Source organism: Bison bison, unplaced genomic scaffold, assembly GCF_000754665.1.
Source record: "Bison bison bison isolate TAMUID 2011002044 unplaced genomic scaffold, Bison_UMD1.0 scf7180017849896, whole genome shotgun sequence".
In the NCBI taxonomy this organism is placed as follows: Eukaryota; Metazoa; Chordata; class Mammalia; order Artiodactyla; family Bovidae; genus Bison; species Bison bison.
In genome coordinates, this window is record NW_011480469.1 from 968,964 (window position 1) to 993,986 (window position 25,023).

At 41.0% G+C, this 25,023-nt stretch overlaps 1 protein-coding gene across 1 annotated transcript in view; it reads right to left on the reverse strand.

The window, feature by feature from the left end:
• LOC104994608 (nuclear receptor coactivator 2) overlaps positions 1-25,023 on the reverse strand; it is a gene marked incomplete at its 5' end in the record, with an annotated part of 56,342 nt that overhangs the window by 27,593 nt on the left and 3,726 nt on the right. The window contains 8 exons of the mRNA XM_010848234.1: positions 2,132-2,338; positions 4,886-5,096; positions 11,881-13,150; positions 15,202-15,349; positions 18,822-18,965; positions 19,257-19,358; positions 21,669-21,857; positions 24,155-24,332. Coding sequence (XP_010846536.1) covers positions 2,132-2,338; positions 4,886-5,096; positions 11,881-13,150; positions 15,202-15,349; positions 18,822-18,965; positions 19,257-19,358; positions 21,669-21,857; positions 24,155-24,332 — 2,449 coding nt within the window. The remainder of the gene's footprint in view (positions 1-2,131; positions 2,339-4,885; positions 5,097-11,880; positions 13,151-15,201; positions 15,350-18,821; positions 18,966-19,256; positions 19,359-21,668; positions 21,858-24,154; positions 24,333-25,023) is intronic.

The following is a 25,023-nucleotide window of genomic DNA, read 5'->3' on the forward strand; positions in this document are numbered from 1 at the left end:
CTTACGCTTGAGATAGTAACAGCTGCGCAACCACACACACCAGTGAGAAGAGCACACACTGCTGGCAGATCACGTGCTTGCTCTCTCTGGCCCCAGGATGCTGGCGATGGCCAGACACGGGCTAAAACTTGGTATCCTAAAGGGGAAGAACCCCAAGTGAGGACCCTTCGTTCTGAAGTGTTTAATAAAGGATGTGCAACAGTTCTGCTTTCAAAGATGTGACTTGCATTGACTTTAATTATGATAATAACTAAAAACAGGGTATATTTCAGAAATGGGGAGAGCATGTATTGTGGGTGGTTTTTCACTGGTGAAATGAGAATGTACCTCATCAGGACGATGAAGAGTTAAGTGTAATTAGACTGAACAAGTTAGGACAATATTATATTAGTACATATTTTAAAAACCATTTGAAGACTAGACTTGAATGATATAAAGATATGGGAGAAAAGACATTTTCTTTTTCAAAAAATCTATTATCTAATCAATATAACAAGATTATATAAAGTCTAGAAAGCAGAAGGGAAAATAATCCATAATTTGAAATATTAATGTAATTATAACCAGGGTAGTCTCTTTCATGTTTTCTTCTTTTTTTTAAAGCAAAGCACAGACACTGCTTGATCTTTATAGTCTGGATGCCAGGCATCTCCAGGCTGCCTAGATTTGAATATAGGTATGTCCCCAAATTCCTAATGTTTCTCCAAGAACCCAGATGTTGCATTTCACTGATAAGGAGCCACCTTTAATAAACTATTGGCTCCTTTTCTCTGACAGAATTTCATGTGAGTCAACATTTTACTTATATAAATCAATACTTTATCTTAAAAATAATATAAGATCAATATGGCATTGTTTCTGCAAATAAATAATTAGTGATGTAGTCAGTGTCTGGCACATCTAGTAGGCACCCAGTAAATATCTGTTGAATGAATAAACTATTTTAATACAACATAGCTCACATTTCCCATGTGAACTGCTTACCAACAACAGAAAGTTAAAAGAAAAAAAAAACCCCATCTTTTTTCTTTCAACTGAACTCTTATTTTTACTTATCTGAATGGAAATGTGATTACAGGGATGACACACTAAGCTAAAAAAACTGCCAAGAATTAAAACCTATGAATATAAGTTCTTTTTGTAACATGTTTCTTTCAATGCCTTTGTCTCCAGTTATAAACGGTGAGCAGGACTTCATTAGAAAGCTCAGCATCCTAAGGGTGCGGGATACCCAGAGGGTACAGGACACGGTGGTTATAGCCATCAATGCTGCTGCAGTGATTCCTAGCCTGAACTGGAAGGAGGTTTGGGAGTATGGCAGCTGCTATGGGGATGACTACCACTTAGGAATATGCGTGGGAAACTTGGCAGACACCTTAAGCCACAGCAGGTCAAGGGTCAAACCAGATCACAGGCAACCTTATACATTTTAAACAATGGAATTCTTGGATCAGCTACTATTAGGTTAACCACACTACCACTTAAAATTCATTTTCTTAATTAATATTTTTCAGAATGAGAACTGCTATTGTTACAAGTATAAAAGGTTGGTGGAATTTTATACTTTCATTCTGAAATTCATGAAACACAAATCATCAATTAATAGGGAGTTTTGGGGTTATCCTGAGTTGGAAAGATCTCCTAGAGAAGGGAATAGCTACCCTCTCCAGTATTCTTGTCTGGAGAATTCCATAGACAGAGGAGCCTGGAAGGCTATAGCCCATGGGTTCGCAAAGAGTCGGACACGACTGAGTGATTAACACTAACACACTTTTGGGGTTGTCAGCAGATTATCACAAAAAGCTAGCAAATTCTTCTACATAAAGCACTACAAGGTCTAAAATAGTAACTGGAATAGTAGTGAAATAAGTTTTTACTATAGGATTAGCGAGCAACTAGAACCCTTGTAAAAACAATGATCACAGCATAAAAAGGTCAGCCTACTGGGAGGCTTTCCAATTCTTCATATACCACGCTCACAGTGAAAATCTGCAGAATTTTCTTACATTCAAATGTGTTTCTAGCATAAAAAATTTCACACGAAAAATTCTACTACTTGGATGTTGGAGGAATACATCATTAAGTTGAATAACCCACCAATAAAAAGTTGACAGCCCATTTGAGCCCTTACCTGTGCTACTGTTCCCTAAATTTCCTTGGTTTCCTATCATCCCTTGATTACCCATCATTCCTGGCTGAGGTATCACTGGGTAGGGACTACTGTTTCTGATTGGTGGGAAAGGTCCAGCGCCCGTTGGGCTTTGCAATGTGATGTCAAGTGGGAAATTCTGGTTTGGCAATAACCTGCCCAGTTGCCCTGGTCGTGGGTTATTAAAAGCTAGGGAGAAAACAAATGAAAATTGAAGGTTAATAGAGGATAATGGAAAATAGTAACAGAAGCAGTGTTCAGGGGAAATGTCGGTTGTAAAATCACAAAGGTATGCATGTCTGGGACCAGCTGCTTACATAAAGACAAATTCACAGACAAAAAGAACATGGGGTGTCCAAACACAGACTTGCAATCTAATCAACATGTCTCTAATTTACTTCTTGACAACCTCACAGAGCAATAAAGCAAAGGAAAAAAAAAAGGAGAACATGTCTATTATTTATTGTATATTTTTCTCCCCAATATCAACTTCTAATATTCAATTGTATTTGCTAAGTAAACTACAAATATGTTTTTCATATATTATTTGAATTTAGAAATACTGTTTTGTCACAGCTGTGAAGCCATAAATATCTCCAAATGCACCAAACTTGGACACATGTGGTTTGGACTGAGACTGTCGTATTTTAACTGGATTTTCCTAGGAAGAGAATTAGGCTAAAAATGTCTACTCTCATTGAAAGTTAGAAGTCTTTAAGTGTGAATTCTGGTACCGAAAGTCAGTATTAAAGCTCTCAGGCCCTGTCAAATCTTCTAAAGGCCTGTTAAATCTTCTAAATACATATTCTTTAAATTCCAGATTTATTTATATTTGAAATGGATTCTATGATTAGTTTATAAGAGTTTATTGTGTAGTAAGCACTACATCAATGCACTATACTATTACACAGACAACCAGTTATTTGCTAAGTGTTTTTACAAAAACAAAGATATTGTAGATTACAATTCATAGAGCAAATATATAAAATAATATCAAGCAGTTTATTTTCTCTGAATTATATAAACAGCATGAAACAGAACATTTAAAACATACTAACGTCCTTAACAATCAGTAAGAGAAATAAACTATTTAGAAGAATTATCATTTGGAATGAAAATTATGGATATACTTAATCTGACTTTCTCAGGTTTAGCTACCTGGATGCTATTCAATAGTCTGAACAACACCAGGAGGTACAGAAAGGGGAGAACCCATGAGTTTCCACACAGCCCTTCAGTAACTCCTCTGGGTCTTAAGCATAGGCTTGGTAGAGTGTTTCTTATTCATGTCTCAACTCTCTGACTTTGTGATCTCTCATGGGCCATAAGCAACCTTCCATTCCCAAACAAACTGGCAGGTCTAACACATAACCAGCATAAACTCTGTTTTGTTTTACCCTTTTCAGGAAGACCAGGAATCACTTTAAGAAAAGATCTACTAATCAAATATACATTGTAATTTGGTTGATGGTTGCCATTTCTGCTTTGAGAACAGATGCTAAGCTTTGTGGAGAAGGCAATGGCAACCCACTCCAGTACTCTTGCCTGAAGAATCCCAAGGACGGAGGAGCCTGGTAGGCTGCAGTCCATGGGGTCGCGGAGAGTCAGACACGACTGAGCAACTTCACTTTCACTTTTCACTTTCATGCATTGGAGAAGGAAATGGCAACCCACTCCAGTGTTCTTGCCTGGAGAATCCCAGGGATGGCGGAGCCTGGTGGGCTGCCGTCTATGGGGTTGCACAGAGTTGGTCACGACTGAAGCAACTTAGCAGCAGCTGCAGCTAAGCTTTGGGTCAAACTGTATTTGAAGAGGGAAAAATCATTATGTTCATCATCCGAGCACTAAAGAGGTTCTCTGTCTGTCTATAAGATATATCCCTCGTTCAGGAAAGATATTTCCTTCTCCTAAAAGCAACTGGATAACTTTAGGGAATTATAAAGTTTGTAAACCAAGTAAGTGTTCACACACTTCACTAAGTGAAGAAAGACTTCATCTTAAACCTACAAAAACATAAAATAAAAGGGAATTCCCTGGTGGCCTGGTGTTTAGGAAAGGGGCTTTCACTGCTATGGCCAGGATTCAACCTCTGGTTGGGAAACTGAGATCCTGCAAGCTGTGAAGGATGGAAAAAAAGAAAAAGCGATACAGACTGTATCTTATAAAATAGTCTAAGGTCTTCTAGCTTTATATCACACAAATTAAGATGCATTTAGAAATCATTTCTATGATAAATTTCCATGTAAAACTGATATTTATATGAGGATTCCAAAGAGATAGGACAAGATATTTTTAATGTGTATAGCCCTTTAATGTATAAAGATTTACAATTCTGGTTAAGAAATTTTTATGAGTGAGTGTATTATTCCTAAAAAGTCAGCATAACTTTCTAAGTGTTTAGTCATGTATTAAAACACATAAAATCTATTTTAAACTCCATTTCTGAAGGCAGTAACCGAAATGAAGCGAAGTATGACAATCATCCAAAGAACTTTTATCTACGCAGGCCAGTCTCACTCTGTGCTGACTCTATCAACCACAAGCGCCTGCAGAAAGGCCACGTTGACTAGAATCCACTCTGACTACTGTTTTGAAGGGCTGGGACAGTAGATGGTGCTATTTGACCGTAGAAACTGTGAAGTGACTAAGCTGTTTGCATCAGATTTCAGTAATCCCTGTTTCTGATGGTGATTACATGGGAATTTCTTGGCATAACCGTCAACACCCCATACTCACTGCTCTGTGGGATTCGCATTGCTGTTTTCTGGGCTCCGACAGGTGTCACGGGACTGCTTTCAGCCGTGAGTTGCATGAGGTCATTGATGATGGCTTGCTTGTCAACTGATCCAGCAGGGGCGCCTGGCCGCGTGTCCGGGAAAAGCTGCGGTAATTGACTATTCTGCAAATCATCCAAAATCTCCTCCAAGTTGTCCAGCTCACTGCCAGGCTGCAGTTAACAAACAGAAGAGTTTATCCAGTCCTACACTAAGAGTGGGCGCCGCAGGCCCATGCGCAATTGCAGCCTAAAGGGTACAAGGAACCAGAGCCAAATGAGATGTGGACACATGCGAACCTTGGGCCTCACTGTTTATTGATCATCTTTAACAACAACAACAAAAAATTAAATTGACAAAGGACAAATAATTTAATCTCCAGCCCCTTAATTTCCTCCTTGGTAAAAAGAGAAGACTGAATTAGAAAGAAAGCTCTCTTTCAGCACTGGGATTCATTGGCAATTTATAAATTCCCCTTTATTTTATGCTAATAATTCAATTAATCATGAGTATGAGTATTTCTAATTAACCACGTGTGTACTAGGATTTACAGTCTAGGCCCAGGTTTAGTGGTTAACTCGCTTGAAGAAATAACAACAACAAAAAACGGGTGGAAAGTATGATCCAAGTTTACACGAAATCAGTATTTAGTAAATGGTCATTTCCCTTTAGAACTTTGTTTTTCTTTCCTTTTTCTTTTTTTTTTTTTTTAAGAGCAAGAGGTAAAATGCACAATGAGCTTGAAGTAGCCCTGAACCGCTCAGCCCCGTCTTTTCCATTTGAGTGGTGTTATTTTTTTTACTGCTTACACTTTCAGTTTCAAATGACACTGGTTTTCTCAGTCCTCATCAGCTTAGGGGACAAATGCAGGGAGGCAGGAGGTCATTTCCAATCACTGCATTTATTAATTTGACTTTATAGAAGCTATAAACATGTTTCTTATGACTCTTCCCTTTCCTGAAATAATTTCAATTATCAACATTAAAATAATATGGTATGCAGCACCACTATTTCACAGCTAGTGCTTTTCTTCCCGAGACCTCAACTGAATTTATGTTCTTTCAAGTAGAACCTATCTGGGTGCCAAGTATTTAAAATCAGATGGTGCCAACCATGCAAGAAAATGGCTAAGTTAAACCCCAAGATTATTTCCTAGTGGAGAGAGTGGTAAGAATGATTTTCCTGATGTGTAGGTGGAAAAACACAAGTTAGGTAACTTCCCCAAAGTCACTGATGGACTTTCAATCCTTGACCATGACTAACCCTTTTGTCTAACACTAGCAATTCAAATGATATAATTTACTTAAAGCGGAATGGCTTATAGTTTTATTCTACACACCAGAAGCTGGACTAAGTTTTTTGCGATTTATGGCAAATGTAATATCTATCTAGGAAGTCTTTTTACTGGACACAATTTCTCAAGTAAGAAAGGATACAATGAAGTGATATTTTATTGGACTCTTTGTTTCAGAGTCAACTAGCTTAGCAAGAACTTGGTGATCCATTTTCCAGGAAATTTCTAATGTACTGTTAGAGCAATTATAAGACCATTTTCTAGTTAGTTTGGCCATCTGTTTCTTACAAAAGGGGCAGGGACCAAATTTGGGAGAGCTACATCTTAGGTAAGGGTTAGGTTCTAAAGTTAGAATGCTATAGTATGGGCAGACACAGACAAAGTGATCCTCAGAGCTGCTCAGGAAGGAAACGTACTGTATGTCCCCCACCCACGGGCAACACGGCCAGCGAGTGACAGCGCACACTGCCTCTCTGGCTTTACTCCGAACTGCTGAAGTCCACGAGGGAACCATTCTGTGCTGGAAAAGCCTGTAGCTGCATTTTCACACCGTCGGCGCTTCAAGGGAACCAAAACCAAACCAAACCAAAACAGAGTCAAGTCCGTTGAACAGTGGGCAAAACTGCTCACACAACTTAAGCATTTAATAGATACCTATTCTTTTTTTTCCTGAATCTGTATGGACAATTCTGTGAAAGTTAAATGTATGTGTAAAGTGACTCTGTTGGAAAGCCATCTTTATCATGTTTTGCTGAACATGTAAGGTACAAACAGGAGTACAGTATCAACATCTAACGCCCTCTGAGGACAGTGCCCGGAACACGGCAATGGACACTCAGCCAACACGGTTCTCTCAGCCATTTAAACCTGTAATTAAAAAACTTCCCAGAATCAACTCAATTTCTCACAAAATTCCTATAATTTCTCAGAAAAAAAGTTTTATAAAAATTGACAAATATCCTTATAGTTGGTCTTGAAAATAGCTATGGATGTAAGAAAGAGGTTCTAATAAACTGAAGTTTATTAGAGAGTTTCCCTACTACAGTCTGATTTGTGTGGAGTATTTTAAAATTGTGGGTGGCGCAGTGAGAGGGTGGGTCATTAGAAGTAATAAGTAATTTCTTGAGAAATCTTTGCAGATGCCTTGAATGAGAAACACTCAATACAGATTTATACAAACGATGATAAAAATACAGTATATTAATTTCCTCAATGAATGCCCTTATATTTGCTCCCAATCCCAGATGTGTGTAAAAGAAAGCTTTTACAATACTGATTGATAGTCTGGATCTAGACTCCTACCTTTCTTTTTTACCTTTACTCTTTTCACTCAGATAAAATGACACTTAAAACCATCTTGAATAGAAAAATAACTATCATAGTTTCAAAGAGTTCTAATGGACAGGACTTGTGGTTTTTCATTGTGATTTACTCTTGGGTTTAATATATATAATGAGTTGAAAATAAGGCTAAAATTAATCTCTTTCTCCACACACACACATTAAAATACATTTGGATGGTTTCAACCAAGTTTTTGGTTCTTTATTTCAAATAATCTGCTAATTTTTATTCAGCTCACCATTAGAAAAATGCATTATGAAAATTTCCCTACTAGAGTTAATATTGCTTTGCCTATGTTTATTTCTTCTCTATTTTTGGAGTACACATTTAAATTAATTTGTTTTAAATTTACTTCAAGAAATTTTCTTCTTCAAGGAGAGTATCTATATGCCTTTGGCTGCCTAGCAATAAACTTTGACATCTATAGGCATTTTATTCTGCAGTCATGGAAGTTCTAGAAGGGGTAGATTTGATCACGCTAAGTTTCTGATCAAACATTTCTTCCCTCAAGTTTTTGTAAGCTTTAATTCTCATCAAAAGTTCTTCTAGTTCCTTTCTTAGGCATGATTTCTTCACAAGACAAAAAGATTAATGCCTTCCTTTAAAACGCTTTGCCAAGATACTTCAAAGTTTTGCTTAGGCATCTCTTCGAACGCTCAAATTAGCCACATCAATTTGAAGAGCTGGTTTAAACTATTTCAGGCAGAAAATGAGTCAGAAAGATTTTTGTAAAAGTTCTACAAAATGAAAATTGGACTTGATTTCTGTAATTTTTCATTTTCCTGGTTTTATGAATTTTTCATGTGTCAAATCAATTTGTTCCCTGAAGGAAATATAAAGAACATATGTATTTTAATGACGTGTATTCAAATAAACTACAGAACAATGTTTCAAAAAATTTTTTAAAAACTAGTAATTTTACGTTTGCCTAATAGAAAATTGCAAAAAAATGGTAACACAGTTCTACCATGTTTGGAGGGAAATTTTCAGGCCACTACCAGTTTAAAACATGGTTTGCTCTTCTAATGGAGCCAAATAGCAAGAAGAAATTCTCTACAGACTATTTCTAAACCCTCATCATAAGTGGCCCAGAAGCATTAAGAAAGCCTAAGAGTACCATTTAGTTAGTATCCTTTACACATGCTCCCTTGTGTAAATAAGTATATAACTTAAGTCAGTGAACATATTGGAAATTTCTCTGTCATTGTTTCCTGTTGGTTATGAAACACTGTAGAAACAAACGTTGTTTAAATACTCTACCCAGTGAAGAATGCTATTTTCAGTATAACAGCGCCATTGAAGTACTTCCTGCCCTTAATAAGTTAGTGATAGGTTAAACACACACTCGATAATAGTTCTTTTCTGAGTCAAAATAACAAGAAAGTTAACTGTGCAGTTCAGGCTCGCTAGCAGTTTATCTTACTAAATAAAAATGTGTTGTGTTCCCTTGAAATGAAAGAAAAGTCTTAGATAAATGTGCCTAGAAGTCAACGGGAGATAGAATCAATCTGTATTTGGGAAAAGTGAAGGAGGGAGGGGAGTGAAAGAATCCCTGTTTCTTTTTTTTCCCTTAAAGTCAGTCATTCTAACTTTGATCTAAATTTAGGTAATGCATACTTCCTGTGGTAACCTTTCTTTTCAAGCTGCAACGTTTTTGATGTTAAAATTGCTCTGAAGCAGTATTTTTGGGGTGGAGTTTTAAATGGGAATGGATAGAAGGTAAAACCAGGAACTGGGTTTCATTAAGAAAAAAATACTGTGTGTACATCTGTGTGTATGCCTGTATGTGTCCATTCAAAATGACAGATTTGTGCAGATAATACTCTGTGCTTTAAATTCCCAAAGTGAGACAGTTTTGATTTTAAAAACGTTCTTATAAATACCAATTAGAAACTGCAAGTAACTCAAGGACTTAAAAAAACCTTCTCCTTTGTTAGTTTCTTGTATGAAGCTAATGTAATCACATAGCTAAATATAAAAATGCCAAACAGCGCCCCCCTTTCCATACCCTTTAAGTCCCTAGGGCCTCAGTCTAGGGATAGAAATAAACTGTTCCGGGAGGGAGGGACCAACCACTTAGCCACTAAGCCAAGGTGGACCTCGTGAGTCACCATCTTGCCCTCTAGCGTGTGTCAAGAAGCCTGAGTGACAGTATCTGTGCCTGCCACTCTGAACTGCCACTAGCCCTGTGTATTCTAATCTAGTAAACCTCAAAAGATTAAAACGTCTGCAGCTGTCAGTGTGGTTTTACACGACACTGTATTCAAGATATGGTTATTAAGTTTCTGCTGAGTCCCCATGTAATGATCTCACAGCATCACAGAGTAGCCGGTGTTGAGAACTCCGCACCAACAGCTAAGTTTAAGGATTCATCACCAAAGGTGTTTATACCATGATGCTGTTTCCCTCCTGAAGGGCACAAAGCCCTCACAGAATGGTGGTAGTGGGCCAGACATCAGAGTGGAAGATGGACAGAAAGCTTGTGCTCAGGACGCAGAAGGAGCCCGGCTGTCAGAGGATGTGTGGCCCCAGCCCCGTGCCGGGGCCCATCAGGCCTCTCCACCCTAGCGCCGCCCCCAGGCTCAGCCTCCACCTAGGAGGTCCCCGGGTGGTCAGGGGTGCTAACCGCTCCTCTTCCCGTGCACACCCGAAACAGCGACACCTAAAGTGTCCACTTGCAAAACAAGTTCCAAGGCCAAGTCAGTGAACCACTTTAAGTCAAGAGGTTCGGGCAGCTTCTTCACTTCGCACCCACCACGACTAAAGGCAGTGCTCCTGACATCGTGAACCCAGCCAGTTGCTGATTCCCCAGAAAGCCCCTTATGCCCAGCCATTATTGTCAGTAATGGCTCATTTTTTTTAACATAAACAAAAATATTAGACTGTTGGCGTTTTCCCTGTGATGTCACTACCTCAGCATGTCATCAAGGATGACTTCGAATATTATTTTAGCTGTCCTGGATTTTTTTTTTTCAGGGAATTCATTTTTCAAGTAAGAACAACAGATAGCACCACCTATTATTTCAGTTTTGCACTTATGTTTGATATTTGGTGGCTCAATTATACCAAGACCCAGGCCAATTCTACCTCTCCTCTCCTCTTTATTTCCCCTTAAATAAGTTTTTACTGATGGCCTAAGAAATTCTTCAGCATCAAGCATAAGTCCTGGCTGAGAATAAAGAGAGGCAGAATGACTTTCATTACGTTTGAAAACCAGCCAGACTCTGATCTTAAAAAGAGAGAAAGGTAAGTAAGAAATCATTTACTAAAGTCTACTCTGACCCAACCCACTTTCGAGGAAGTGATTGTTTCCAAGTGAGATGTCTTCTGATACCAGGGGTTGGTAAAGCCCAGCTGCCCTGTGTGCGAAAAGCTACCTGTTTCTGTATGGCCCATGAGCTAAGAAGGGATTGACAGTTATTAATAATTGAAAAAAACTTCAAAAGAAGAATATCTTGTGACACATGAAAATTGTGTAAAATTCAAGCATCAGTGCCTGTCGATAAAGTTCGATTGAAACACAGCAGGCTTACTTGTTCCCCTAGCATCTAGGATTGCTTTTGTAGCCCTCCGGTGGCAGAGCTGAACAGCTGTGTTACAGAGTGTGTGGCAAGAAATATTACCATTTGGCCCTTCACAAAATAAAAATCAGCATCTGCTCTATTCTCTGCCAGCAAAGGTCCATATAGTCAAAGCTATGGGTTTTCCAGTAGTCATGTATAGATGTGAGAGGTGGGCCATAAAGAGGGACCACCAAAGAATTGATGCTTTTGAATTATGGTGCTGGAGAACTCTTGAAGAGTCTCTTGGACTGCAAGGAGATCAAACCAGTCAATCCTAAGGGAAATCAACCCCAAATATTAACTGGAAGGACTGATGCTGAAGCTAAAGCTCCAAGACTTTGGCCACCTGATGGGAAGAGCTGACTCACTGGAAAGACTCTGATGCTGGGAAAGATTGAGGACAGGAGGAGAAGGGGGCAGAAGAGGATGAGATGGTTGGATGGCATCATGACTCAATGGACATGAGTTTGAGCAAACTCTGCGAGATAGTGAAGGACAGGGAAGCCTGGCGTGCTGCAGTCCGTGGGGTCTCAAGCACTGGACATGACTTTTAGCGACTGAACAACAACTCCATTCTTTGTTAGGCAAGAGTGTTTGGAACTCACGACCTCAGTGAGAATTACCTCTGTCTCAAAGCAAGAACCACCAAGGAGGAGGCTTATTTTCATCAGGTCCCCTGAGGCCTCAGCAGGCCCCTTGTGGAGAAATCCTTGATGGCTATGAATTAGTACCCTTGGGAGAACACTCAACAAACCTTACCTGGTCACTGGGCTCGAAGCTCATCTCCTCCTTCTCAGTTTTCAAAGCTATTAATTTCGTGTTGCTGGCAGGGTCCGTCTTACTGTCCAGTCGCTCAAGTTTGGGGGTGATTTCTGGTAAACCGATATCTTTAGTATCGTCTTTATCGAGCAGATAGCGAAGTAGTGCATTCTCTTTCTTCTTGGGGCTCACTGGCTCCTGCTTGATGGTCGCCTCGGACCCAGGAGCTGTGCTGCTGGCCTCCTGGCTCAGCTCCTTGCCCGTGGCTTCTGCTGTCAGCTTTGCCAAGTCCACAGGGGAGCTGCTGTCCTGCAGAAGTCTGTGCAAAATCTTATGCTTCTCCTTGAGCGAAGTCCCATGCGTCGACCCGGGGCCGGGCAAGCTGCCTGTGGAGTCCTTGTTGGTGTCTGACAGAGAGCTGGGCAGCGGCGAGGGCTCTATCTGGTCAGATTTGGTGGTCAGCAGCTGCAGGAGTTTGGTCTGCCCCTTGTTGTCGAGGAGTCGGCTCTGCCCGTCGGGTCTCTCATTGCTCCCAGCTGGAGGCAGGCCAGCCTCACTGGGATCCTTCGGCTCCCCAGGGTGGCAGCTGCTCTCCGCTGGCCCAGCTGGCCCTTCTGGAGGCTCCCCGTAAAGTCCAAAACAGTCTTTGGAGTCTAAGCTCCCCATCTTGCTGAGCTGGGGGGGATTCATATTCACTGGGGAGTTTTGCAGATTGCCCATTTTGAGGTCTGGGGAGGCCAACGATGACCCCAACGAGACCCCGTGCCCCTCGCTGAGGGCCTGCAGCGCGTTGAGGGAACTGTTGGTGTAGCTATGGCTATTTCCTGTGCTGCTGCAAACTCCCACGGGGGAATGCAAGCTTCCTGCGGGGGAGAACTGACTGGGAGGGATTCGAGGGCTTCCGGCCACCCCGGGGCTCATGCGATGCCTTGGCGAGAGCATGGAGCTGGGCTGTCCCGGATTCAGGCCTGGGCTGCTTTGTGAGGGGCTGTTCATTTTGAGTGCATAGTTACTACCCTGAGGAGTGGTTGCTTGCATGCTGGACACGTGGTTCATTCCCCCGGAACCACCGAACCTGCCCATGGGCATGCCCATCTGTTCTTTTGGGCCGTTCATGGGGAAGTTTATATTGCTACTGAGGGTCATATCCTGACCAGGGTTCCCACTGCACATGGCCGGGTGGGCAGGGCTGCTAGAGCTAATTGGATTCAGTGGCTTCCCCATCGCTTGTCCAGTCAGATCCGGATTCATTACACATACATTCTGCTCTCTGTAAGATGAGGAAAGACATATAAGATGAAAGGGAAGATACTGAGCAAGTTGTTATTAATTTTCAAAGATGAGATTGCTTCATTTCTTTAAAAGAACGGATGACATGGAAGGAAAAGAAAGATAATACTTTGATGAAACCATCTGCAATTATGGGCAAGATTGAGCATGCAGCATTTAGGACCAAGAGGGATGTTTTCCAGTCCATTCATTAAGACGTCTGTGGTTTTACAGAGGGAGTTTGTGTTTAAATTTGACTACTACCATGTTGACATCGTATTTGCTAGACAAGACATTAGCAGGGTTCCAGTTACATACTATACCTTGCTCATTAACCGGTATGTTATCATGAATAACTGAGAGCTTGTACTGTCTGAAAGAAATGACCCAAGCAAGCATAGCTGTCTTCAATTATTTGCCAGAGATTACAATTCCTAACAAGAGACCCATCTGTGAGCCTGGAGCTTGATGTGGGCTACTTGGCTCAAGATGAATAGTAAACCTTAAGAGGAAAAAAAAAACCCGCCACAACTATTCGAAACTCTCCAAGTTTTCGAGCCAACAAAGTTACCCAAAGTGTTGGGAATTCGGTTACCTGTCTAACAAGTCCCCTGCCTGGGTTCCCCTAGAAGGCCAAGTGAGCGCCTCTCAGACCATATGCGAGGAGCTGCAGATCACGCTTACTCTGGGATCTTAGTCCCTAACTCGCAGGCCACCCCACTCCACTCCTGCACTCAGGGCAGCTTTCCCCACTCCACTCCTGCACTCAGGGCAGCTTTCTAAGCTGGACAATTTTCCAAGCCCTGTGAGCTTTAATTTACAGCTTGGCAGTCACTCGTGAGTTACCAAATGCATTCACAAATCCAAACAAAACAGGTTTCACAAATTATCAAACATCAGCTTTCAGTTAGGGGGGAGCAATCTGGCCCATCTGTAATCACTTTCAGATTGTTTTGAGGTCGGATTTATTAAGAGTTGGCAAACAGGGCCGCTTGATTTTAATTTCTAAATAACAAAATACATAATTGAGAAGTGTAATAAAAGGGAACTCTAGAGCAACTTTATATCTGCTGATAGTAACTCATAAAGTTTTATACAGCACACACATAAATATTTACATAACTTGAAATGCAATCATTTCCCTAAATTTGTGCTCTAAAACAAGATGGTTTATGATATTTACTTTAAAAATCAACATTCAATTTTCCTCACTTTTCTTTTTTGGGGAAATGTTTACTACCTTTCAATTTAAAGTCTAATGCAAAAGGTTAATTTAAAGCTGAGAATAACAATCTAAAATACTCCTTTATAAGTATATGTATATTTGAAAGTTTCAAATCTAAACACATGGGAGCAGAAGTCATTCTGAATTCCTGCCCAGGATGTGTCACTGCTGGGAAGTGATCTATTTTCCTCCTCTGATGTGACAGGCAGTCATTAAGTGTGAGCTTGTGTCCTTCTAGTTAGGTTTTAAAATTCTCTAGTATTGGGAATTCCCTGGTGGTCCAGTCGTTAGGACTCCCAAGTATTCACTGGTGAGGGCCTAGGTTCAATCCCTGGTCAGGGAACTAAGATCCCACAAGCTGCATGGCTCGGCCAAGAAAATTAAATAAAAAAATAAAATAAAATGTATTAGTCTTAAGGCTAAAGTTCAAAGTGCAGCCTTAATTTGAATTTCAGTATCAGAAGTTGTCTTCTTTTAGCCAACAGTTTACTTTTCTCTTTCTTTTTTTGTTGACGTGAACCATTTTAAAAGTCTTTATTGGATTTGCTACAACATTATTTCCGCTTCTGTTTTGGTTTTTCAGCCATGAGGCATGGGGGATCTTAGTTTCCTAAACAGGGACTGAACTATCCCTACCCCTTGCACTGGAAGTCTTAAACCACTGGACCACCAGGGAAGTCCCAATAACAAATCAATTTATATTTACATGACTGGGGTTGGTCAACAGAAATGTCTACCCAAGCAGACAAGCTCTGGGATAAAATCTGCTTTCAGAACTTGGCCTCCTGAGCTGGGCGGGGGAGATGGTGTGTCAGAACGAGGCTTACCTGTGCAGCACATGCAAAGATATCACGAGCTGAGGTTCGTTAGTAGTCTGAGATCGGATGAGCTTGCTCTTCGTTTGCGCGGCCACAAGGGTGCCGTCAGACAAGGAAAAACGGTAGATCTGACTGAATGCCAATCCCTGTCTCAGCACTGCAGGCGAGCAAGGAAGCAGAATGCATGGTTAGAAACAAAACTGGGGGCGGGGGTGGGACCAGACATGATAACAGTAATCAACTTGGTTAAGTTTAATATCTTCCTCCCAGCAGGCTGAAGAGAGTTGTAAGTAATACTTTATGACAGAACATTATCCATTATCCATTTTTAAAAGCATATTTATTTTCCTCTCAAGATGCCAATAATTTCAGTATACTGGGATTTCTTCCCTCGAAATGAAGTTTTGATTCCCCAACCATATTCTTTTAAAAATCTTCAGTATCATGGTGAGATAGAGTATAAACAATTTATTAGCTCAAAAAAAGTTTTGCAATGATTTGTCTGAAACGTTAGGAAGTAATATGGTGTTATAAACAGGATTACCTCTAAAGGGTACAATGTGCCTTTAATTTCTCTTTAATACAATAGTAAATATTATGTAAAACTTATGACACTGAATATAGCCTCTGAATATTCATCTTGAAGTTACAAACTATTTAATCCATTATATCATAGTACGATTCTCCAATTTTGTTTCTCAGTGTGTAAGACATATTATTTCTGTGGTCAGGGCAACAGGAAGTAAAACATAAACAACCAGAGGGATCTTTTCAGAGAAAAAAGAAGGCTAAATAGAAAACGGAAATAATAAAAGCACAACTCTGAGTGACACGGAATTGGTTTAACATCTGGATAATGACATCAGTTATTTCCATTTTCAGGACTACAGCAGAAAATATAACACTAAGCTAAAATAATTTCTCTCGAAATTTCAGATTTATCTTTAAAACAACTGCATTTTAAAGCTGTCAAATACTGCATATTAAAAAAAAGAACATTTGATTCAGCCACATGGTTTAGTTACCTTACCTCCTAAACCATTTTAAGACGACTGCCATTTTTTACCACATAATCCTCAGCACAAATTTTGTGGGTGGAATAGTCAGTCCCAAAGTGACCAAGTACATTCATCATTCCACGAAATTACCGAAACACACACACACACACACGAGCAGGTACTGACATACAATGAAGATTCAGACTTGTTGGTAAAATTTCACTTTGAGCAATTTCCCTGGTAAACCCCCTGCTCAGTTCCAGGTAGGGACACAGAGTATTTGGGTATCACTTTCTGCTACCAACTGTTGCATGATTCCTCTGAAGTGGCAGTGCTGGAAACAAATTACTGTACATATGCGCATCTGGCTTCCACACTCAGTATGCCCGCCAACGGCAGCAGGAATACCATTTTTATAATAGGACTCGTATTTCCAGTGGCTTATAATTTCAGAATTTTATCCGACCTTGGCAGTGATCCTTTGAGATTTTCCATTACCATTCGTCTACATGAAGAACTTCCACTGAGCAGATTTGTGTCAGCAAGCCCCTGAACACATTCAGGAAGCTCCTCCATGTAAACAAAGTCTTCTGGTAGATTTTTATTCAATACTAATGATTACCTGCAATCCAACTTATTTCATACACTTGGATGAAATGCATTTTATACATGGTAGAGTTTCCTTTCAGTGGGTCCCCTCCGTTTAAACCTAGCGCTGTGCCTAGTACATATGTGTAAACCCTTGTGTAAGGAGTTCAGGAAGCCACAGGATTAAACATGGGGCATTGCTACTCAGAGCCCAAGGACCCTGAACACGGTTGCTGGGGGATTTCTTATTCTTTGTTACTGTTTTTTTTATTTTAAACCAGATCTAGTGAAATGGCAGGTAAGTTATTTATTTCTGTCAAATGTGGCATCTTTATTTCCTCTTTTTCTTTCGCACTTAAAGAAAAATGCTGGAAGACACAAATGGTTGGATTTAGTGCTTATTTCTAAGAAATGTGGATGAAGAAGATAAAAAGGATAAACAGGATGAAAAAAAAATACAGGTTATTTACCATGACTTGTATTTTTTCATAAGCAATCTTAAAAGCATAAACTTTTTAACATACAAACACTATTGATAAATGCCAGAGTTTCAAACTGTGGTGCTGGAGAAGACTCTTGAGAGTCCCTCGGACTGCAAGGAGATTCAACCAGTCAATCCTAAAGGAAATCAGTCCTGAATATTCACTGGAAGGACTGATGCTGAAGCTGAAGCTCCAAAACTTTTTGGCCACCTGATGCATAGAGCCGACTCATTAGAAAAGACCCTGATGCTGGGAAAGATTGAGGGCAGGAGGAGAAAGGGGCGACAGAGGATGAGATGGCTGGATTGGCATCACTGACTCAACGGACAAGAGTCTGAGCAAACTCCAGGAGATAGTGCAGGACAGGGCAGGCTAGTGTCCTGCTGTTCGTGAGATCTGAGTCGGACGTGACTTAGCAAGTGAACAGCAACAACAGTCATGGATGCACCTTAGATGGAAGATGACAAACTAAAACTGCATTTTCAATACTGAGTTATAAAATTTTCTGCAAATTTGGAGACAATTTGCCAAACTCAGTTACAAAGCACAGGGCCCCGTACCTCAAAGGCAGCGTGGCTCTGATGGAATCCATGCCGGTAACCAAGTGCCCCAACCAAGACACGCGGGGCCCACGAGAGAAGTGTCAGAAGGCTGGAAGTGAAAAGTATCTCCCTCCACGATGGAGTCCTTAATAAGCACTAAAGAAAGGATGTTTTTTTCCTTTGTTCTCGCCAATTTAGCAAAAGACCAGAATGCATCTGAGAAAAAGTGACGCTGCAGAACAGCAGTGGGAGTAGTGAGGTGGAGCGATGGCCAGGACGACCCTCAGGTCCCTCCAGGGCTCACACTTTCTAATCAAAGGCTCCTGGGTCCATGTCACCTGCATCAGATCCCCATCGACAGCGTGGGAGGCAAACACCCACGTCCCTGGGTGGACCGTGGGGATCAAGCAGCCCACAGGAAGGGGGCCAATGCCAGGGCAGAGGCCAGGTGCTCAGAGAGGGCTGCTGTTATTACTGAAAGACGACTCTGACATTGTGGGCTGAGCTCCAGGTGTCCTATTAACCAACTGTATGACCCCAGACAAGTGACTTCATCTCTTTCTAGAAGCGACGTCTCTTTTTAGACTTCATCTGGAAGGTGGTGGTGGCGGTGGGCCTCAGGATCCCACTGTCACCTCTACCAGGAATTCACCTGTTCTTGCAAATTTTCTTTCATTCTTATTTTCACAGTATCCTTATGATTCAGGTGGTTTTTTCTTTTTGGCTATTAGAGGGGACCTGAGAGCACCGTCTTACATGTCTAAAAGCCAGAGCATTGAAGAAAATGATCTCATTCCCTTTCATCTGCCTTTGTGAGAGGTTATCATCTTCAATTTGACTTCCTTCATCACGCTCTTAACCCTACAGTTCCTCCTATTCAATTTCCCTTCAGATGGCGACAGTCCTGGGCAAGAGTCACCAGATCTAAGCCCCCAGGGTGGGTTCAGGAATCACTGTTGCAGAGAGAATGCTCATCAGCAAGATGAACTTCAAGAGGAGTATCACTGAGAGATCGTTACCTTCGTGATGATGCCTCTTTGCGTAAGACACAGACTCCCCCTCGTGCTGTGCATGGAACTTCTGGATGCACCTCCTCACCAGGTCCTCCCAGCCTGGCTTCATGGCTGCCCGCATGGTGCTAGTGTCCAGGGACGTGATCTTGCCTAGTAAACAACAGTGAGCATTTGACCTACACACTGATCTATTCTTTAGAGAAATAGTTAAATCTTAAAAAGATAAAAATTGATTTCTTTAGGAATAGGTAGCGTAAGTGCATGGACCAGGAAGGTAGAAGGTGAGAAGAAGTGTCCCCCCACCACCCCAGCTCTAGCTTCTGCCCCAGCAGCAGCTGCTGTGCTCAGCTTCTTCATCAGCTTCTAGACCATTCTTTGCATTGACAAACACCTAAGTATTCTAGAATGATTTCTTTGCCCTTCTCTGCTGAGAAAATTTACCTTGGAGATCTTGGCGAGTAGTGAAACTTTCTGATGAGGGAAGAGCTGGTCTCTCCTTCATGGGAACTCTTCTAGCCACACAAATCAAGCAGGACTGCAAATCTTCAATCACATACATTGATGGTTATCATAGGAGCCTTTTGTAGTGTTTCAAACAAAATCAAATGCACTTATGACAGCACAACCTTGTAGGTCAGTAAGGGAGAGAGCAACGAGACACTATGTACCTCTGGTCCTCACCTGGAGTGGGAAGCAGCTGGGGGAGGCTGAGATATGGGGAGCTGAGGATAAACTGCTGAAGCCACACGACACATGATGAATGCGCATCTGCCATACTACAGGTGACCATCCGAAAGCATCTCCCCAGTGGTGGAAATGAATGGAACCCGTTCTTATTAACTGGCTGATATTAACAACCAGCTGAATTCTTAATAAAGCCTACAAATGATGACAACTGAAACTGTCAAGGGTTTTCTCTTTGAGTTTTAGGTTCATTAAGATATAGGAAAACTAGATATACGTTCTCCTGAACTATGTTGATGCTCCTACAATGGCAATATGCAATTTAAAACAAAGTATATAAAGAGTCTAGACTCAGATTCAGAGAACAAATCCTAGAAAATGCAGTGTGTCTCAAGTTTAGTTTCTTGGCCATGGCTAGGATCTCACACAACTGATGCTAAGCATTTATTCCTTACCCTACTTCAACTGTTTTATGTGTCTGTGTTCACTTCTGGAGATCAGGGAGGATGTGTTTTATCTTGTAACACGCAGAGCACACTGCAAGCCCTTTCAATTTCAAAAGTGCTGGATAAAAGGTTGATTAAAAAAAAGTCTCTTCATATCTTATGTCACTGATTTATGATTTTAAATTTGGGAAAGAATGTCTTTAAACATATCCAATAATAGTATCACAAACATAAATGTAATCCTCATCTTCAACATAATAAAAGCTAAATTTTTGAGCACTTACTATGAGATAGACATCTTTCTAGCTGCTTTATAGGCTACTGATTCATTTAATCCTCTTAACAACTCTATGAGGCAGGCACTGGCATTATCTCCACTTAACAGAGGAGAAGCCAAAGCATGAAGTTTCAGTAACTTACCCAACATCAAATAAAATTTTGGGGAAGCGAGGATTTGAACATGAGTGCACCATGGCTCAGAAACCCTACTCTTATGCTATACTATGTAAACATTCAGAATCAGATTTTAAATGGACAAACATGTTGACATATACAGCACAAAACCATAAATTAGCTTAGCTATAGAATATGGCTTTAGAATATTACAGATGAATTAGCAGCACTTACTCTGTTGCATACAGGAGAATAAAACAGCTTGACATTCCATCTCTACGTAAAAATTTAATTTTGAAAACTATGTATCATCTGTGACAGCTCAATTACTTCCTTTCCAATAAAATTTAAATTAAAAATTACTTACATATTTTTTGAAAAGAGGATTAAATATCTATGCCAATCATGGTACAGGCATGCTCATTTAATCCTTATTACACTGTGATACTGGAATTGTTGATTTCACTGGTTAAGAGAATACGTGGGTGTTCAGAGAGGTTGAGAAGCTTGCCCACAGTCAGCGCTGATATGCAGCTGATGTAGGACCTGGCCTGTCTGATTATAAAGCCCGCAAAGTTTCTACTGACTGATGGGCCTCAGCTCTTTCCCTTCTGCTACACACACAGGAGGCCATATTCAGCACTGTCCCATATCATAGACAGTGACAGTCTCAGAGGTGTAGAGCAATCTCCTCAGAAGGCATAGGGGTGGACACTATATCAGTATCTCTTTAAAAGGAAGCGCCTAAGAGCTTACAGTTTGGAACTCGTCTCCCACTCCCACTCCCATCTCCATCCTCTCTTATTCTGGATGCAGCATCCATAGACAAACCACACAAAATTCATTAATCCCTCGGAAGTATACAAAAGATGTTCTTTTTACCATGGGTGTTTTCTAAGGTGTGGCTTGGACCTTGCTGCAGATGTTCAGAGATGCCTAGGATCCCTGAGAGGTTCAATACTAGTGGAATTGTTCTGGCAGGGTAGCTGCTAGCCACACGGGGTATTTAAATGAAGACTTAACAAAATAGACAATTTGGTCCCCAGTTGCATTACTGACATTTCAGATTCTCAACAACTACCCGTGGCTAGTGGTGGCTGTTCTGGATGCTGCAGACACGTAACACTGCCCTCGCCGCAGAAAATTCTATTGGATAGTGCAGTTTTAAAGACTTGATAATTAAACTGAGCACAAGAATTGTTGAGTAGATGAAAAGAACAAAGGAACTGCCTCTATATTTTCCTTTGTGTGGCCTCTAGTTTCAGATTATTAAGTGTGAAAGAAGTAGCACAGGAATACATGACACTAACATAAGAGAAGTGGCCCCTACCTTCTCCTTCTTCTTTGATGGACTTTGGTTGAGAGACAGCAAAGCACTGCATAGTTTCGTATTTCTGATGTGCTTCCTGGTTATCATGACCTTCCTCTTCTGACTCAGGTAAAGGTTTTACCAGCATCCGACAGTTGAAAGTATGGCTGTTCCGCCTGGGAGGTTCGCCGGACCAAGCTCCCCCGTTCACTGAGCAAAAGGCAAAAGCAAGCCAACAGGGTGAAGAAACTAGTGTCAGACTGGCTTCTGCCAAGTTATCAAAACGGGGTAGGAAACACGCAGTGATTTTACTTTCATGTGGTGTTTACACTTTTCTAAGTAACTTCGAAATCTATAGGGGGAAGAATGACTGGGTGAATTCTTGGGAAACTTCGTGGGAATCTCAAATGTCTATCACACTGGTTAGTCTTCACCCGGACCCTTTCCCTCCGAGCTCAGGCCCTGATTTCTCACCAGCCCCCTCTTACCCATCCAGCTGGACCTTTCACGTTGCTGAGCACAAGACCTGCCCCCGTCACTGTCCCTCTCCGGTCCCACATGCACATCTCTGCACCTGCTACCTCGTCTTAAGGCCAGGACGTCTCCACGTCTCCTACCCACATGTACTCCTGCCCCAAGGCTTGACGTCCTGTTGCTTCTTACTGACCCCTCTTCCCTAAAACTTCACCAAAATTTGAAGTGTATAATCTGTAATTGGGCTGTATCTTTTTTCTTCATTAAGACTGAAATAATCTTGAGAATACACTGCTAATGTCATTTATTCCCTTTCAGTGAAATACTACTATACTATGTCTTCTATTTTCTTATCAATACTTAGGAATTTAATACCAATATATTAAACTTATATATTAATTCAAGAAAAAGGTGATGTAAGAGAAGAAAGACATGTTTTTTTTTCAGATGCATTAGAGAAACCAAAAAGAGAAATAAAAACGGGCCAGTCATAAGATAAGCAAAGCACTCTCAAAAGTCACTAGCTAGAAAACATTTGAAAGACCAATTAGGTCCCACAGTGCTAACCCCACAGACACTGGGCTGCAGAGGCGGAAAGAAGGAAACAAATCCTAGAGAGAAAAAGGAAATATCAAGTTAACTGCAAGAAACTGTTTTACTGAAGGAACCACAGCTAGCTTTATATAGACATCTGAAAAGTTTATTTTACCATCAATATTCTTAAAAGCTTATTTACATAAAGGAGACTACATAGAGTAATCAAAGGAAAAAAGACCTCTTATTAACTCAGGTTAATAAGTAATTTGAAAGTATAAAAAAATACAATATAATGTAAGGCAGAGAGCTATTTAGACAAGTGAATAAATAATAATATTGAATTAACAAGTACAGGTCCTTTGAGGAAGTCATAAAATTACTGAAGAGATTTGAAAATACTAGTTATTTGAAACAAGAAATCCCATTTTCTTGTTCATTTACTACAGGATATAATAGAAGGATCTCACATTTTGTATTACTGTTGCAGTCACTTTAAACAAAGGGTTTATCCTATTAAAAGAAGAGCTAGCCATAACGGAATGTGAAAGGGCCTTTTCCTATTTACTGTGGTGACAATGAGACCAGCCAGTATAAACAGTTTTAAGAAAAGGAACAAAAACATTTGCTAACTCAGGACTTGACTTTATTCTCTACTAAAATATGCACTTCTTTTTAGCCATGAAGATGTTCTTAGCATCATCAGTTTAAGTGAGAATATTAAAAAAGAGCATTTAGTGAGTGGGAACAGTTATGCTCCCCAAGCAGCCACTGAGGTGGGCCCATACAGTGAACCACCCACTTTAAAATATGGCCCTTTATAATCACGGACGCTTTTGGACGGCATCTCCAGATCAAGATGAGGAGGGCAGGAAGGGGCAGCAGTGGGTGGGGAAGGAGGCAGTACACGGCCGTGTCACCTGCAGAGCCATGAGAGTCTGTGAAGCCAAAGAGCCCACTTCGGGCTCCCAGGCTGAGAGCATCCGAACCGCGACACACCACTTGTTCCTTCACATTTTATTTTTAGAACGTCGTATACACCCACATCATACTCTTCACAAGCCGGGACTCAAAATAAACTCAATCTCAAGCTTCTCGTGACCTTCTACTTCTTAAGTGGTCATGGAGAAAAAGGACAAACAGAGTCGGCTGGCACTGGGTAGGGTGGGAGGCAATTGGGCACTGTCTTGAAAAAAAAAATCACCAAACAAACCCCATGAAAATAGTTGCCATATACTGCTTTCCATCTGAAGTCCTTTCACTTACTTTAAATATAGGGTCAAAACGATCATTCATAGACCAATATCTACAGATGGGCTTTTCTCCATGACTTCTAAGCTTAAAACATTTAACACAAGCATCTCTTAAAACACTCCCCAGTTACTGTTATCCCTGACTGACAGAAAAGAGTCTGTTTCACCTCCCGCCGGCCAAGACGATGTATGTGGGGGTGGGGTGGTGTGGGGTGGTGAGCGGAGACCCGGAGGACATTCGTTTACCTATGGACTTTGGCAGCAGGTTTTTGACGAATTCAGTGTGGTCCCCAACGTGCAGAATGCTATAGACACTTTTGTTCATCAGCTCTTCCTGGTTATACCTTAGGTACTGTGTCACATTCTCTGAAACAAACACAACGTTGCCTTCCAGGTTCACGACAAAGAAGAACCCGTCAAGGGCCTGCGGGAAGAGGCACAAACTCTGTTAGAAAGACTGCAGCGGACGGTCACGTGCAACTGTTACGATGGGAACGGTCCTTTTAAGGGAAACATGATCCCCTCATGGAGAAGAAGAGATCTCTCTCCCACCTCTCCTCGCATTCAGAAACAACAAACACATTTTTCTTGGTGAGATGATTCCATCTTAGAAAATGGGACAGAGCCTACATCAGGGTTTCTTGTCATAAACTAAATGACAAACACTCATTCTGTTACTTTATCAGGAGATAATTACTGCTACGTTAAGAGTATGCAGGCATTTATCTGTATTTTCCGAATGAGATGGATGTACTCCGCAAGGGGGAGAACAACTCATATGCTACTGATCCAGTTCAGAGCTATTACTTTTCCTTGGTGTAGTTCCTCACGGAATACAATGAGAGGGAGAAGTCACTGGTAATTTCCCACAGTTTTAGGATAAATGCCAAGGAAAAAAAAAATCAGAAAATTTTGCCAAGCTGCCAAGTCTTAAATGAAAGAACTGAAAATGATCTCAGATCTTTTTAAGCAACGCCAATCCTTGATTGTCTGGTGTCATGGGGGAAGGTTCTGGGAAGTGTGTGTCTGATGCGACAAACCCGTCTTCCTGGGGACCTCTGGCTGAGACTACACAGGGCCTTGGGGTTTAGGTTTCTAACCCTGAGGGAAAGAAA